This window comes from Hemitrygon akajei, chromosome 18, assembly GCF_048418815.1.
Source record: "Hemitrygon akajei chromosome 18, sHemAka1.3, whole genome shotgun sequence".
Classification (NCBI taxonomy): domain Eukaryota; kingdom Metazoa; phylum Chordata; class Chondrichthyes; order Myliobatiformes; family Dasyatidae; genus Hemitrygon; species Hemitrygon akajei.
The window spans coordinates 6,949,131-6,967,647 of NC_133141.1; the positions used below are offsets into that span (position 1 = coordinate 6,949,131).

At 40.7% G+C, this 18,517-nt stretch overlaps 1 protein-coding gene across 1 annotated transcript in view; it reads left to right on the plus strand.

The window, feature by feature from the left end:
* Window positions 1-18,517, plus strand: part of LOC140741050 (protein Wnt-9b-like) — a 31,029-nt gene that overhangs the window by 6,695 nt on the left and 5,817 nt on the right. Inside the window, exon 3 of the mRNA XM_073070714.1 lies at window positions 9,015-9,280. Within this exon, the coding sequence (XP_072926815.1) occupies window positions 9,015-9,280 (266 nt within the window). The remainder of the gene's footprint in view (window positions 1-9,014; window positions 9,281-18,517) is intronic.

The following is an 18,517-nucleotide window of genomic DNA, read 5'->3' on the forward strand; positions in this document are numbered from 1 at the left end:
TTTTTATGAGGTGGGGTTACCCGCCCGATGTTCAAACCTCCTCCTTTCGCAGCCTGGCTTGGGACCGTTCATGGTGGAGTTCAGTATATTTCACGTTCCTAGAAAATTTTATTCCAATATAATTTAATTCGTCTTTATTATTTTGAATGGGATAGATAGCCTTGGATAGAATGGGGATAATACAATAGCAATCAAACTTCAAGGTCACTGAAACACAATAACACACGGTATGGCAGTTTGGAATGGCTATTTTAATTAAAGACTCTAAATAATTGTTTTATCTTGACAATTCCTTGACTATGTGTTTTGCTATGTGCCCGAGGCAGTTGTATTCAATCAGGAGAGCATCGCAGATTCTGCCACACTAGAGCCCCTATCATTGCTCACACTGAGATCAGTTAAACCACCCAAAGTGGAGTTTTGAAAAGCAAACATTCCGAAGATGCTGGAAATCTGAAATAAAAACAAAGATGACCAACAAGACAGGTAGCATTTGTTGAGAGAGAAACAGAATTAATGTTGCAGACTGAAGAGGCTTCAGGGTGAAATGCTTTTTTCCCTTTCCACATATGGCATCGCACCTGCTGAGTGTCTCTATCATTTTCTGTTTTTAGTAGTGGTGTGTTTGGTCCATAGGCTGGCAAGCACTTTGATCGTAATACGGTTGGAATAAATTAATCTCAGATATCAAACCAATGAATCAACCTGTAAACCTGATAGTATCACATCCTGCACCTGCTACGGCAATTGTGGGTTTCAATGATTTCTCATACAAGTTACAGGGAAACATTTTTCAAGATGAAGCGCAAGAGGCAGCAGCCGAAACTGACGCAACGTGAAATGGCGCAGACTAGCAAATTCTCGGCACAAGCTAATTGTTTTCTCCTATGAAGAAAACTGAACAAATGAATTGATAATCATATAATTTGCTCATGGTTACTTATATTGCATGTCACCACCCTGTAACGCTGTGTCTTTAGTTTAAAAAAGTCTTCGTTTAAAAAAATTAGACTGTAGCATGTGACGCATATTCCTGTTACTGCAATGAAGCCCCAAAACATAATTTTCATTCCTGCATTGTTGCCTGTGATGCATAATACCCATTACTGCATTGTAGCCCATGACACGTAATTCCCGTTACTGCATTGAAGCTCGTGATGCATAACACCTGTTACCTCATTAAAGCCTGTGACGCATAATTCTGATTACTGCATTGTTCCCTGTGACACAGAATTCCCATTACTCTATTGTAGCCTGTGATGCATAATCCATTTCTGCATTGAAGCATGTGATACATAATTCCCATCACTGCATTGTAGCCTATGACACATAATTTCATTTACTGCATTGTAGCCTGTGAAGCGCAATTTCCGTTACTGCATTGCAGCCTGTGACGCATAATTTCAGTTACTGCATTGAAGCCAATGATGCATAATACCTGTTACTGGATGGAGACAAGTAGCACATAGTTCCCATTACTACATTGAAGCCTGTGACGCATTATTCCCATTAATGCATTGTGGCCTATGACACATAATTGCTATTGCTTCATTGTAGCCTGTTACATAGTTCCCATTACTGCATTGTAATCTGTGATGCATAATTTCATTTACTGCATTGTAGCCTGTGATGCATAACTCCCATTACAGCATCAAAGCCTGTGACACATAATTGCCATTACTGCATTGAAGCCTGTGAGACATAATTCTCATTACTGCATTGTAGCCTGTGACGCATAATTTCATTTACTGCATTGTACCCATTGATGCATAATTGCAATTACAGCACTGAAGCTTGTGACGCATAATTCCTATTAATGCATTGTCACCTGTGACATCTAATTACAGTTACTGCAGTGGAGCCATTTGTCACATAGTTCCCGTTACTGCATTCTAGCCTGTGACGCATAATTCCCATTACTACATTGTAACCGGGACATGTAATTCCTATCACTGCATTGTACCTAAGCGAATTTGCACTGAGCATTATACAGTATACTATATTAAATACTATTACGTGGCTTTTAATGGAAAGCAAAACAGGTGAACGTTAGTCTCAAGGGCCCTGTCTATTCATCTGCTCACACATGGTGAATGAAGTGGAGCATATCAGAGTAAAGCCATGGAAGGAATTAGTTTATACTGCCAACAAAAGAGGTCATATTTCCTAACAAATTCTATGTCAAGCATTTATATCCTCTGGTTTGGCGTCAAAATTGTATCAGTACCCTATCTCAAGTGCTTTACACCACTCTAATCTTCTCCACATTATTTCTTCCACTTTTGTGGCCGGTCAACAGAATCTCCTGGACACAAACTTGTTTGTATGATTAGTATTATTTTTTAGGATGGTGGTTAACTTACTGTGGGAAGAATCAGTTCAAGATAGAAACAGTTTTGAGACACCTACTTCATTCATACGCCTAATTCATACTTTGTATTTCTGTAATCAGCTAATTCAGAATTCAATATTTGTCTGACTTTCTTCTGGACATTATCCTCTGTGAGATTATTTTGTTGGAAAGTTCTTGAATTGTGGTACATAAATCTCCATCTCTGTTTGCAACAGAGTGGACAGTCTAAACTTCTTTTCCGTTCTTCAAATTATTAAAAGTTATGCTGAAGTTGCAAAAACAATGTTTACATCAATGTTTCAGTCCCACTAACTGTGAGAGATGGAAAATAAGGACTGCAGAATGTTTCACAAATTTGAAATACATTTAATCTATGTTATGTGTAGCAGCCACAAAATGGAATTTCATACGCAATATCAAATTAGTTTTGACTAAACTTATATGCATAATTTAATTGTAAATTATTTCATTAGATCTATTCTCAGACTGATAAATAGAGCGAGTGTGTGTCCTAGTGGATACTTACGTCATGGTGTTGGACCATATTATATTGACTGTAAGGTCTTGTGGTAAATTGTCAGTCTGCACTATTTTAGCTTATGTTATCTTGATAAACCATTAAGATCATGAATTTATTTCAACCACCCTCGACTGAAATTAGAGTGAGGGAACTGTCTTGAGCTTTGCTCAAGATCACCGTTCAGATGGTGGGCATGAAGATGCTGGGCCAAAAGGGTTATTTCTGTGCTGTATGCCTCTATAATAGTTCCTCCTGAACAGTACATGGTAATGGATATCAACTGAGAATAAACGATTGGGCTTGTGTGTGATGCACTGTCTGCTCTAGCAATCAGTTGGCACTCAATAGCCGAGTTGTCATGGGACATTGACATTTGAATATGGGACTAAAGGAAAGTGATATTCCCAGCACATATCAATGATTGGAATAGGGTGTGTGGAGAAAAAAATCATTTGAAAAGAGAAGTCAATTTTTAAAATATTCTAAATTGTCACTTGCTCCTGGAAATGTATTATTATTTCATTATCTGATTAAAAACCATTTCTAATTTGGAATCATTCCAAAGCATAAATTGGTGGTTTTGAAAAGCTTGTGTTTTATAAAATATGCTCTTTCATCTTAACACACAAAAATGATTGCATTATGGAACTTTGAAAACTCACTCAATATTTTTTCCTGGGGCCATTCAGCAATTACGATGGAGGCAAAGAGATTTTTCACTAATCTTTCTGAAGGGAGAGTTGTTATGTTCCACAACTTATGAAAGGTCATCAAACTGAAACGTTAACTCTGCTTCTCCCCACAGATTCCGCTTGATTATTCCCAGCATTTTCTATTTCAAATTTCCAGCTGAAGTTCCTTTGCCTTTCTTCCAGTTGTGAAACTGGCCACTTAGTGACTGAGGGTATGGCTAGTGTGTGGGGTTGGGTGGATAGTGATATAAATTCACACTCAGCTACCCTCTCTCGCCAATATACATTAATTCCATCTTGGGTAAGAGTTTACATAGTTACTTGAAGTGGGGTAAATTGAGCCTTTTATTCCATTTAATTCCTGACTACAACAGGAAAGCAGGATTAGAAGGCTGTGCTATGATTCTGTAAAAGGTATGTCTGTTTACACAACCCGCCAACACTGTCAGTCATTATAGGAAACAGTGTGAGATTTTCCTGGCTTAATCCATGTACCGTCCAGATGTGATGAAGCAGGCTTTATTTCATTATCCTTGTAAAGGCAGGGATTCGTGGAGTTCTATTGAAGACAAGAGCCCTGCAGCCTAACCCTACCAGTGTGATCAATAATGCACTGTAATTTAGGCTAGGGATGCCCTGGAGTCTGATTTGGATCCTGCTGACCAGAGAGTTTCCTAGTTTGGAGTGGTACTCCTGCCAGCTATAGAACTTCAGCCTGTTTGATTCTGAGAAGCTCTCCAATTTTATCTTTGGTGGCTTTGGCTGGGACAGCTGCAGCCATGTCCTTGCATGGGCTGACAGACAAGCTTGGGAACAGGAATTCAGTTCACACTGAAACATTGGATGGACTCTGTATTCTTGGACACTGATGAGTGAGTGTTTCACCTGTGCCAGCAGAGTGGGTCACTAACAATATCCAGCTTAGAATGTGCTCAAGGTGTCCAGGCTCCAAAGCAGCAATGGTCTTGTTGTTCTTGCTCGGGGGCAATTTCCATGAGGTTAGGGGTCAGTGGATAGTCATCAGATTTAGGAATCTTGCTGGTTTTGTGCAACCTCTTTAGCCTGAGGACTCAGAGGTCAACCTTTGCACTCCCAAACACCTGGCTGAGATCAACCAGCTCTGCTGCAACTACGATTCACTCTGGGACATTCCTGGCTTGAAAAGGAAGGTACTATAACAATTTATGTATTTACAGGTATGTATATCAAAGCTGGTAATAGCTTAGGAAAACTTGCTTAACTGAAAATTATTACAACAGACTAATAAATATTCTTTTGCATTGTCGTAGTTAAAGAAAGAGCACTGAAGTCCCAGCTGATAGTGGCATCCCAATTACATTTCTTTTGGTGCAGTTAAGTACAAACATGTAAACTTCAAAAGGATTTTTATCACATTAAATTGGCCTTGGTGAAGGGACAATAGGAGTGTTTGTCTTCTCCTTCATGGAAATGTTATCTATGTACAAGTGACATCTTGAGACATTTGATATGCTTTATAATTATATTGGAATTTATATGTTAAGTGATTTTAAGAATACAATGGACCAACAATCCCTCTAATTTTTTTTTACAGCTGCATGGACCAACCATTGCTCTGAGCAGGAAAGTTTTACACGGCCTGAAAACTGTGCGGAAATTTAAATGTTCTTTTTTGTCATATGCGTATTATGAATATTTAGAATGAAAATTGAAAAATCACAGACCTTTGATTTTATTTATTAATTAAAGGCGCTAAAGAAAATCTTCCATGTTTTGTAAACTTTTTCTAGCTGCGTCCAATTCCAGCTGCACAGCAACAAAGGCTACGTGAGCAGGAGCATTTCAGTTACTGCACCCGCGCTGCTTACAGGGAATACTGCAATGGGCTTTTAAATGAATAAAATAAAAGCAAATCAGAATGACTTTCTTAGCTGCATTATTGATAATATGAGTCCATGGTAATTCATTGTGCATGTACGAGGGGTCATTGATAAGTTTGTGGCCTAAGGAAGAAGGAGATGAGGTATTAACTTCAAACTTTCTGCATAATCACTCTAAGAGTTGCCCTGCATTGGCATGTAATGAAAGCTGTATAACTCATCTCCTTCTACCTTAGGCCACGAACTTATCAATCACCTATCTGTGGACACTTTATGGAGGTCCAAGATCCGTAAGCTCCACGACCGATGGACTAAGTGTGTAAATGTAGGAGGGGACTATGTTGAAAAATAAATGTGCTAGGTTTTCTAAAATTGACTCCTTCTAACTTAGGCCATGAACTTATCAATCACCCCTCGTATAACACATTCTCTCTATCTCAGAGGATTATTTAAAGATGTGGGCCCTCTTTAATTGATCATACTTTAGTTGAAGGTATTCTCTGGGCTAAGTAAATAGGTCATGCAATAATATATGTAGAAATACATATTTATCTTTATTGTTTAGTTTAATAGCCTAAATAGATAATATTGGGAATAAGCTTACAGGAAATGAATTGTCCACTGGGGTTGTCCATTGTGTCCGGTGCTCCCGATGCAGTCTACTCTACATTGGTGAGAGCCGATGTAAACTGGGGGACTGCCTCGCCGAGCACCTTCACTCCATCAGCCAAATGTTGATGGCCAAGCATTTTAATTCCAATTCCCATTCCCATTCCGACATGTCAGTCCATGGCCTCCTCTTCTGTTACGATGAGGCAACTCTCAGGGGGAAGGAGTAACACCCCCTATTCTGTCTAGGCAGCCTTCAATCTGATGGCATGGTCATTAATTTCTCCTTCTGGTAATCTTTTTTCTTTTTTTCCCTCCCCCTTTCCTCTTCTTCTATTCCCCATTTGTCTCTTACCTTCTCTCACCTGCCTGTCACCTCCTCCTGTGTCCCCTCCTCCCTCTCTTTCCCCTATGGTCCATTTACCTCTCCTATCAGATTCCTTCTTCTCCATGCCTTTACTTTTCCCACCCACCTGACTTCACCCATCACCTTCTAGCTATTCTCCTTCCCCTTCCTCCACCTGGCATCTTTCCTCTTTTTTTCCAGTCCTGCGGAAGGGTTGCAGCCTGCATTTGACTATTTGTTCATTCCCATCGATGCTGCCTGACCTGCTGAGTTCCTCCAGCATTTTGTATGTGCTGCTCTGGAGTTCCAGCATCTGCAGATTTTCTCTTGTGCTTACAGGAAGACAGCAGCTTATTGTGACATTCTGGTTCTGTTTTGTTAGTGAGCATTGTCACTGTTACATCTCATTCTCAAGACAGTAGATCGTGAAGCTTCTTTCTCTTTAACTATATCCAATATTCTCCTGAAACTGCTGATAATCTGTGTGTAGTTGTACAGGTAGTTGTCATATAACATATACTTGGCTATTACAGCCAAGCCTAGTTCCCTCCTCATCTCACACTCATCAGACATATTTTGAAATGTGAGTCTGTGGGTAGCAAATAGGAGCAGAAGCTCTTTCTGATTTTGCCCCTTTCTCTAATCAGGTGTTGCACCAGCAGTTCCTTCCCTTGCTGGGACTGTATACCTCAGTACAGACAAGAAGTTGGAATCATTATGGGGTGATTGTACTCAACGGGATCCTTTGAACAACTGAGCACTAGAAGGCAAAAATCCAGCTCACAAGAATATTAATGTAGCTGCAAAATTATATCCCTAATATATGTTTGTTTTAAAAATGCCCTTTAATCCTTTATAACTGATGACTTTCTACTGGGATTTCCAACCTTGGAAAATTAAATGAATCTAATTGTCCTTTTTTCGAAGCTGAGTTTAAGACCAAATGGAAGATTAATATGTTAAATAATGGACACCTGGAATGCAGCCATAGATAACAATTTTATTAGTGGCTTCTAATAGAAAGCCGGATAACATAATTGTAAAGTTCAAGTGGTAGGTTTAAAAATTAAACAGTTTGGGACTTTTCTCTTTGAGAACAAAATAAAAGGGGTCCTGACAAAATAAAAGGGGTCCTGACTGACTTTCATGGAGACAATGTTTTCACTTGTGTAAGTTCCCATACTGTTAGTGATAACTATAAAATAATGTCTGATTAGACCAATAATGAGTTCAGAAGAAACCTTTTTAACAGGTTTGTTCTCCAATAGTTAGAATATAGACCTATCGAATGGTGAAAACCCTTGATAGAGTGGGTGTGGAGAGGGTGTCTCCTATGATGGGAGAGTTTAGGACCAGAGGGCACAGCCTCAGAATAGAGGGGCATGCTTTTAGAATGGAGATGAGGAGCAATTTCTTTAGCTAGAGAGTGGTGAATCTGTGGAATTTGTTGCCACAGGTGGCTGTGGAGGCCAGGTCACTGGGTATATTTAAGACAGAGGCTACTAGATTCTTGATTAATTAGGGCTTGAAGGGATATGGAAAGAAGGCAGGGGATTGGGGCTGAGTGGGAAATGGATCAGCTATGATGAAATGCAGAGCAGAGTCGATGGGCCAAATGGCCTAATTCTGCTCCTATCTCGTATGATCTTATGGAATTCGAATGCATAGTTAAAGCAAAAAGCATCAATACAATAAGGTAAGCTGGATATATAGAAGGAAAAAACAGAAGTTTTAAATGAGAAGGTTTAATTAAATAAAGTGGGAAGAGTCTATGTGTGATGTAAATCAAGAATTGACCATCAACTAAAATGACTGTTTCTGTGCTTTAACTGTATGCAATATTAACTATCAGACAACTGGAAAGTGGAGTGTAGCATCATCCAACCTATGGACAGCAAATCAGCGGTGGTGACTGACACCCATTGGCTGAATTAGATGAGAGCTTGGACATGCCAGTGTGCAGGCATTTTCTGAAGATGCTTTGAGCCAGCTCAGGAGTAGTGATGTAGTTGCAAGCTTGGCATCTTTGTTGAAGGTCTTTGGAATTGTAGTTCTGGATCTCAGAATGTGCTTGGTTGAAGGCAATGCTGCCATTAGAAGGACAGAGGTTATCAGGGACAGAATTGGAAAAACATAGGGCAGGGGTTGTCAACCATTTTCATGCCATGGACTCTTACCATTAACTGTTGGGAATCTCTGGCTTAGAGGCTTGCTGTGCTTGAGTGGTTAGTTTGAAAGAAACTGGGGGAGAAAGAATAGATGATAAGAACTGCTAAGAGATGCTGGAATTCTGAAATAAAAACAGGAAATACTGGGGAAAGACCCAGCAGATCAGGCAGCATCTGTGGAAAGAGAAATAATTAATGTTTCACATTGAAGGCTCTACAATGGAATCTGGTGTGATGAGTTTGGAGTGAATGTGGTTTGATAGTTTTTTGGCATAATGGCTGTTTTCAGGATTTCACTCACAAGCAGTTTAACTTAAATGTACATTAATACTCTGCTTAAACAATCAGGAATTTGTGGCAGTTCCTGTTTAAATAAATTAGCTGACACATAATCACAGCCGTATGTCACCTCCTCCACTCATGTTTTAGACAACTTTATGCAAGTCATTTTGTTCCTTCTCCTGTAGGGTTTAAGGAGACCGCCTTTCTGTTTGCGATTTCTTCAGCTGGACTCACCCACTCGCTGGCCAAAGCTTGTAGTTCAGGCCGCATGGAGCGCTGTACCTGCGATGAGTCACCTGACCTGGAGAACAAAGAGGCGTGGCAATGGGGTGGCTGTGGGGACAACCTCAAATACAGCATTAAGTTCATCAAGCACTTTTTGGGGCAGAGGAAAGCCAGCAAAGACCTGAGAGCCAGAGTTGATATGCACAACACCAATGTGGGCATCAAGGTGAGGACTGAACCTTTTCGATTGGTTAGATTCACAATTGTTTTTTGTATTGAGATGTGCAGATTCTTACAGGGGTCTGAGCAGAAGTCTATCACTCTTTGGTCAGGGAAATTGGAGTTCGTCCTTGTGTGTTGATACATTTTATAAAGCTCTAACTCCTGTCTGTAATGTTGGCTTCAAAGGTAAATTTATCAACTTCTTAAATGACCTTAGAGATAGGTGTGGAATATCATGGATTGTAAAGTTTCACCAACCTTCTATCTCTCTATAGTCATAACATTTGTGAAAATCTATGGTGGTATTTGTTTACAAATACCATGTTGGACCATTTTCCATATTCAGTTTTATCATATGTTCCTTAAGGACACTGTAAAATATAGCATTAAAATATCTCACTCAATGTTACAATATTATTTTCTTTTCTTTGTTATGGCCCAGAAAGCATTTGGCACTGTGACAAGCATTTGAATCAGTGGTGTGGGGTGGGTCAAGGGCCTGCCATTGTTATTCATGAACTCCAACCTATTGGTTGCTATAGATCAGATCTTGCACAATTTTCTAATTTTACAAAGAAAAACTGGGAGATCGTGGGTTTGGTGAGGGGAATGTGGGAGTGGAGGGTAACAAAGAAGAGTCCCTGAGGTGGAAAGGATGCAACATTGGAAGTAGGCTGTGTTTAGCAGTTTGTCACGATAAGGCCAGGGCTGATTTGTAAGAGTTGTCCACTCTCACCAAAGCATTCTTACTTTTTCATTTCAACCTGCCCATGCCCCCACCCTTGTGCAACAAAGATTAACATGCCATCTGTCTATCTACCTGCAATGGTCTTCACAGTACCAGATACTGTGGCCTAGGACTCGGTTAGGCAGGTCATTACTGCTGATGCAGGTCTTCCATATAAACCGCACGCACGCATGCACACACACCCTGTGCAAGGCACTAGAATTTTTTCGTTTGTAACTCTAGTGTCTTTGAGTCAGTTCTTTTTATCAAGCTACCAGCTTCTCCTTAAATTCGCAGTCTCCTTGCCTAGTAAAACCATTTTTCTAAGCAGTTTGAACCATGCATTTAATAGTTTCTGTGTGCCGTACAAAAACCTCCCTCTTCACCCGCTCTTGTCTGAATCCATTTTCTTTCTGCTCAAGTGATGATTCATGCACACAATTGCAGAAACTGAATTTTGACTGGCCAGTGTTATAGAGTCATGGCGCCAAAGTCATACATAGCATGAAACAAGCTCTTCAGCCGACTGTGTGCACTGATTCAAGATTCGAATTTATTTCAGAATCAGAATCAGGTTTATTATCACCGGCATATGATGTGAAATTTGTTAACTTAGCAGCAGCTGTTCAATGCAATACATAATCTAGCAGAGAAATAAATAAATAGATAAATAAATAAATAATAGTATTTGTATATTGAATAGATTAAAAGTCATGCAAAAACAGAAATATTGGAAATAAAAAAAAAGTGTGGTGTTGTCTGAGGGTTTAATGTCCATTTAGGAATCGGATGGCAGAGGGGAAGAAGCTGTTCCTGAATTGCTGACTGTGTGCCTTCAGGCTCCTGTACCTCCTCCCTGATGGCAGAGGGGAAGAGGTAGTGTTCACGGGTTCAATGTCCATTTGGGAATTGGATAGCAGGGGGGAAGAAGCTGTTCCTGAATTGCTGAGTGTGTGCCTTCAGGCTTCTGTACCTCCTTCCTGATGGTAACAGTGAGAAAAGGGCATGCCCTGGGTGCTGGAGGCCCTTAATAATGGACACTACCGTTCTGAGACACCGGTTCTTGAAGATGTCCTGGGTACATCTATAGAAGTTTTTGAGTATATTTGTTGACATGCCAAATCTCTTCAAACTCCTAATGAAGTATAGCTGCTGTCCTGCCTTCTTCATAATTACATTGATATGTTGGGACCAGGTTAGGTCCTCAGAGATCTTGACACCCAGAAACTGCTCACTCTCTCTACTTTTGATCCTTCCATGAAAATTGGTATATGTTCCTTTGTCTTACCCTTCCTGAAGTCCACAATCAGCTCTTTCATCTCACTGACATTGAGTGCCAGGTTGTTGCTGCGAAACCATTCCACCAGTTGGCAAATCTTGCTCCTGTACGCCCTCTCGTCACCAACTGCGATTCTACCAACAATGGTTGTATCATCAGCAATTTTATAGATGGTATTTGAGCTATGCCTAGCCACACAGTCATATGTATATCAAGAGTAGAGCAGTGGGTTAAGCACACACCCCTGAGGTGCACCACTGTTGATCGTCAGCGAGGATGATATGTTATCACCAATCCGCACAGACCATGATCTTCCGGTTAGGAAGTCAAGGATCCAATTGCAGAGGGAGGTACAGAGGCCCAGGTTCTGTAACTTCTCAATCAGCATTGTAGGAATGATGGTATTAAATGCTGATGAACAGCATCCTGATGTAGGTGTTTGTGTTATCCAGGTGGTCTAAAGCCATGTGGAGAGCCATTGAGATTGCATCTGCCATTGACCTATTGTGGCGATAGGCAAATTGCAATGGGTCCAGGGGCTTGCTGAGGCAGGAGTTCAGTCTAGTCATGACCAACCTCTCAAAGCATTTCATCACTGTAGATGTGAGTGCTACCGGGTGATAGACATTAAGACAGCCCACATTATTCTTCTTAGGCACTGGTATAATTGTTGCCTTTTTGAAGTAAGTGGGAACTTCCGCCCGTAGCAGTGAGAGGTTGAAAATGTCCTTGAATACTCTCGCTAGTTGTTTGGCACAGGTTTTACCAGTCTTACCAGGTACTCCATCGGGACCTTCCGCCTTGCGAAGGTTCACTCTTTTTAAAGACAGTCTAACATCAGCCTCTGAGACAGAGATCACAGGGTCATCAGGTGCAGCAGGGATCTTCACAGCTGGAGTTGTGTTCTCTCTTTTAAAGCATGCATAGAAGGCATTGAGTTCATCTGGTAGTGAAGCATCACTGCCATTCATGCTATTGGGTTTTGCTTTGTAGGAAGTAATGTCTTGCAAACCCTGCCAGAGCTGTAGTACATCTGATGTCACCTCCAAACTCTTTCAAAATTGTCTCTTCGCCCTAGAAATAGCTCTCCGCAAATCATACCTGGTTTCCTGGTGCAGGCCTGGGTCACCAGACTTGAATGCCACAGATCTAGCCTCCAGCAGACGACATACCTCCTGGTTCATCCATCGCTTTTGGTTTGGGAATGTACAGTAATTCTTCCACACTCATCCACACAGGTTTTAATGAAGTTGGTAACAACTGAAGCATAGTCATCCAGGTCCGAAGATGAATCCCTGAATACAGTCCAGTCCACCGATTCAAAAGAGTCCTGTAGGCGCTCCTGTGCTTCCCTTGTCCAAACCTTCTTGGTCCTCACTACTGGAGCTGCAGTCTTCAGTCTCTGGCTATACTCAGGGAGTAGAAGTGCAGCCAGGTGATCAGACTTCCCGAAGTGAGGGCGTGGAATAGCACGGTAGGCATTCTTGATGGTGGTGTAGCAATGGGCCAGTGTGTTGTTTCCTCTGGTATTGCAAGTGATCTGTTGATGGTAATTGCTTAGTGATTTTTTTTAGACTTGCCTGGTTAAATTCTCCTAAAACGATGGTGAAGGCATTAGGGTGTGCTGTTTTGTGCATGTTGATCCCATTGCTCAGAAGATCCAAAGCCTGATTGACATTGGCCTGAGGTGGAATGTAAACTGCTACCAAAATAACCCCAGAGAACTCCCGTGGTAGTTAAAAAGTATGGCACTTTACTGCTAGATATTCCAGGTCTGGTGAGCAGAGTTGGGACAGCACTGATAATTTGTGCACCAAGAAGAGGTGATCATGAGGCATACTCCTCCACCTCTGCTTTTGAGAGACTCTATAGATCTATTCTGACAGTGTATAGTAAATCCATCGATCTGAATCGCTGCATCCGGTACGGAAGGGGTTAACCAGGATTCTGTGAAACAAAGGACACACACGGTCCTAATATCCCTCTGATTCAGCACCCTGGCTCTGAGATCATCGATTGTATTCACCAGAGACTGCACGTTCGCCAGCAAGGTAGTCGGTATAGGGAGTTTAAAAACCCGTTTCCTTAAACGCACCTGTAACTCGTGTGCATGGAAACATACAGTGAAATGTGCTGCTTTTATTAACCACCAGCCCACACAAGAGTGTGCTGGGGGCAGCCCGCAAGTTTCACCACATATTCCGGTGCCAACCTAAGATGGGCACAATGCTCAGCTGAACAATACAACACAACCAACAAAACAACATCGACAAAAACAAACACTATTCCTTCCTCCCAGGCATGCACACACAGACCTTTAACCCTAGGACAGGCCATCAGTCTCCAGTGGACATGGACTCTGGCCTTCAGACACTGGACTGTCACCACCCCAGTGGACTCATAGATATTTCCAGATTTAGCTTTGAACAATGTGCCTTGACCCCTGGTCTTCCCAATCATCCCTTGGCCCTGATCTTTGTCATTGAACCCTGGATGTGCCAATCACCGAACATGAGGCCTCAAGCTCTGGACCCACTGATGACAGGACCCTGAACAAATGAACAAACACCCATTTATATCAATCCTATGCTAATCCCATTCTATTCTCCCTGCATACCATTAATTGTTCCCAGATTCTACCATCCACCTACACACTAGGGGTAACTTACTAAGGGTCCATTAACCTACCAAGCCACACATCTTTGGAGAAGAAACCCGTGATGGTTATGGGGAGAACATGCAAACTCCGCTCAGACAGCATCCCAGGTGATGTGAGGATGGGGCTCTACCAGTGTGTCACCTGAATTGTGTCCTTGGACATTTTCTTTTTCCCTCCTTAAGTCTGTAATGGTAGGGCAGATTTTATATATTTACTGGATCATAACTTTGTGTGCTTGGAGATCTTATTGAGAAGGCAGACAGTTAGTTCAGGACCCAATATGTGAATGAATTCCTGAACTGGGTTTCTGGCATCTCCAATTTAGGTGTTTGCATTCATAAGATCTCAATGAGCAGCGTGAACTCAAAGGAGAAAGCAAGGAAAAACTTGAGCATGGTTTCTGGTCATTGCAGTTTATTTTTGAGATTTGAGGAATTGCTGTTCTCTGAGAAAGTGATAGTTTTGTAAGCTTGATTGGGCTCTCTGCACACACAGTGCAAGGACTCAGACTGCTGCAACCACCCAGGTCAGACATTCAGTTGGTAGGGAATTGCAAGAATGAGCCACCACTTGCTAAAGCACTAGCTGTTTAGAAACAAAAAAAAGTTTTAAATACTTAGAAAATTGTTAGCAAATCATATAGAATTCCTAAGATTCTTGCTTGCTATTTACTATATGTTGAATTAATTGTGTTTGATGTTGATGTCAATGCAAGAAAACTGTTGTTTCCTCACTGACAGGTGATTACAATCAATCTAATTCTTCACTGTTTACACATTTATCTTCTTTTTCAATGGAAAGTAATTAAAAGAAGCACAACAAACAGCAGAAAAATTATCTTTATGTTAAATGATGCTACTTTCAAATACCTACCACAGGAAACTCTGAAAGGAAAATATCAGAAGATTCTGTGCTAAAGTCATCAAAAGTGTTGTTTTTTCCTTTTTGTATTAAATTGCAGCTTCCAGGTACCAAAGCACTAATCTAACAGGAGGCAAAGGTTAGCAGTTAGCTGCCAGCCTGATAAGAAACATTGCCTGAAGTGTATTTACTGACCGAATGCAAAGAACTGCAAATAAGGAATTAGTCAGGACAAAGCATGTTTATGCAAAGCATTGCAATGCTTTTAGGAAACCAGAGATGATCACTTAAGTATTTGAAGCTCATCAGATTTCCCAGTAATTGGAACAAGTATTGCTCATTGACTCATCAAAGTTATACCTGTTCAGACTGCCCTTACCTGAAAAAGTAAGCCTTTTAAAATTTCGCTTAAAGTACAATTTAGATTTTTGAAATATTTTTTCATCACATTTCATTCAATGCTGTGCTAATGTAGTAACTAAAATTATGATGAATAAATTAAACACATGTATGGTAATATAGGAAATGCATAATTATTAGGCTCATCTAAGTTTAGAAATTACACTGCTAATTTCACTTAGGGCATTTATCATATTGAAGAGAATTACTATTGGATGGAAGATTTTCTATTCCTGTCTCTAGTGTGATCACAATGGACTTTATGATTAGATTAAGCACAGGCCTCTCTTACATTTAACCCCTGTACTTTGCTTTATTTGGATTTCTAGCAATTCTTTTAAACCATGTTCAGAATGTTTCTTGAATTTGTCCCAGTGCGCCCTCTCCATTCTCCAAACTAATCATGAAAGGATGAATGTATGTATAATTCCATATTTAATACAAGTAGCTTCAGATTATGACTAGTTTAATGCTGTACTGATTTAACTACAGTAAAGTTTGCTGATAAACTGTACAGAAAGAAATGCGAGAAATTGTACACTGGATTCAAATGCAAGGCAAGCAATTGAGAAAGTTCAAGCTGACGGCATCACCTGGGTGATCCCAGGTGGGTTTAGAATCAGATTCAGGTTTAATATCACTGACAAGTATTGTAAAAGTTGTTGTTTTGTGACAGCAGTACATTGCAATGCATAAAATAGTATAATTTACAATACGAAATACAGCGCGTGTATGTGTATATATAAGTAGTGCAAAAAGAAAGCAAAATTAGTGTTGCAGTGTTCATTGTCTGTTCCTTAAGGTTGTTATAACTGGGGTGGCAATGAGGACAAAATCCCATTATTTATTAAGTGCTCCCAATTGCATGCACCTCAAATAGCCTCTGACAACCAAGTCCAGCTCTGGGCCTTCACGCGTGGGGTTTGGCTACTAAGTGCGATGGAACCATTTTTACTGACAGGAGAAGGGGCAAAGAGGGTTACTGGCACCTTAAAACCAGTCGCTTCTTACTGATGGGGCTTGTCAGCCGTGTTTGGCAGTGTATCTAGGAGAAGGAAAATTCTGATCTCAAACCTCCACTGCTTTGCAGCTATACCCATTCATGGGGAAGGCTTTGGGTGTAAACCCTGAGGCAAAAATCCGAAGCTGGAGTCCCTAAGGCAGTCTTACATTGAGTTCAACGCTGACTGGCAACTCCTGCGACATTGCTGGTACCAAACTGTATCAGTCTTTGCCATTCCCTTGGGTTCATCAGTTGCGTGGAGAGGGCGAGCTTGCTACATGGGCAACAGCTTGCTCTCCATATCACACTGCCCAGGCTTGCCTATCTAGACACCCATGGTCATTCTGACTGACAGAGGCTCTCAACCTTACTTCACTGTCCAGAAATCTGATGGCAGGGTGTCTGAAATTGAAATCTATGTAGAATCTAAATTTATGTATTTTGGTTCATCATTGGAAAAGGAAGTTCTTTTACAATGTTAAGAAATCACGTGTGTGAGGTTTCAGCCCTATACATCATCTAGTGAGATTATAGCAATGTTCACGTTTCATTGTTCTGCCTTTACTTTGCTTATGTGGAATAGATTGAGTGTATCACTTGACCACAGGATGGCAAGCAGTAACTTCCATCCAGAGTGCAGCATTTGATGAACTGTGAATTTCCTGATTTCTGTTTCCACTTCAATTCAAGCCAAGTTAACTCCAGAACAATGAAAGAATAGTGATCAATATAATTTAGAAAAGCAAGGTGAAGTCAATGAGCTTATTTCTCTGTCATGTTGAACAGGTGACAGCAGGTCTGCTGCATATTTGCACCTTTACGGAATGTCTTTCTTTTAAAGTGGAGAGAGATCAGATTGGCCACCAGTTTGAAAATTAAAGATTAACTTTATTTGTCACATGTACATCAAAACTTACAGTAAAATGTATTGTTTGGGTCAAAATCACACAAGTGAGGATTGTTCCCGGCAGCCCAAAAGTGTAGCAAAACTTCTGGCACCAATACATACTGCTCGCAACTCACTGAACCTCACTGAATGTGTTTGGAATGTGGGAGGAAACTGGAGCACCCAGAGGAAACCACACACAGTCAGAGGCACTGTAATTGCATTTTGCTAACCACTACACGACCAAAATTTGTTAACAGATTTGCATTAATGCACAAAGGTGAAGTACTTCCGCAATATGTGAACTTTAAAAGTGTCATAACATAATATGACTAATTATCAGCAACACACACAAAATGCTGAAGGAACTCAGCAGGCCAGGCAGCTTCTATGGAGAGGAATAAACAGTCAACGTTTTGGGCTGAGACCCTTCATCAGGACTGGAAAGAAAAGGGGCAGAAGCAGAATCTCTGCCAGCTTGTACTCCCCCCTTCTTATTCTAGCTTCCACACTCTTTCTTTACAGTCCTGATGAATGTTCTTGATCTGAAAGTTGACTGTTTATTTCCCTCCACAGAAGCAGCCTGATCTGCTGAGTTCTTCCACCGTTCTGTATGTGTTGCTCAAGATTAATAATCATTTTGTTATGGAATTAGGCAGCACTGGAATGAGCCTCACTGCCTTAGAGCTTCACAGACAATCTTGATCTTGGATGCTGTCATTGTAGTTCACACTGAAAGGTATGTGTTTCCCCAAGTGCTCCTGTTTTCTCCCATATCCCCAAGGTTGCTAGGGGCTACATTGTCTACTTTAATTTAGTGAACTGAGGGATTTTTTTTGAAGATAATTGTAAATTACCTCAGTATAGATGGGTAGCAGGAGAATTGGGCAGGGCAAAGTTGATGGGGATGTGAGAAGAAATGTGGAATTAGTGTAGATGAATGTAAATGTAGTGAGCTGAGTTTTTGTGCTTTACTCTGTAACTCTGCACTGGGAGATCCTTGAATGTTCTGTTATACAGACATTATGAAGAATACAATTAGAAAAGCTCATTAATCCATTGAGCTTACATCTTCAAACACCTAATTATGAACTACTAATTTGATCTGCAGCAAATGAATAATTTAATAATAGATTAAAGCAGAAGAACTTAATGCAATTTTTTCACGGCCCCAGAGGAAATTCAATAAAAAAATTCCATTTTATTGCCCTGGCAGAATTCAATGTACCCTGATCCCAGGAAACCTACAATGTTGCATTGGATGTGCATCATTTCACCCTTTACCAATACATACAGCAAATCAGCCTATCAGTCAGGTGGTCACCCAGCCAGAGGGCAGAGGATCTGGATCAATTATCAATCTGAGTGAAGAGTTGATGGAGTTATTCTGGATGATTATGAAGTATTCTGTATTGGAAAAGTGTGTA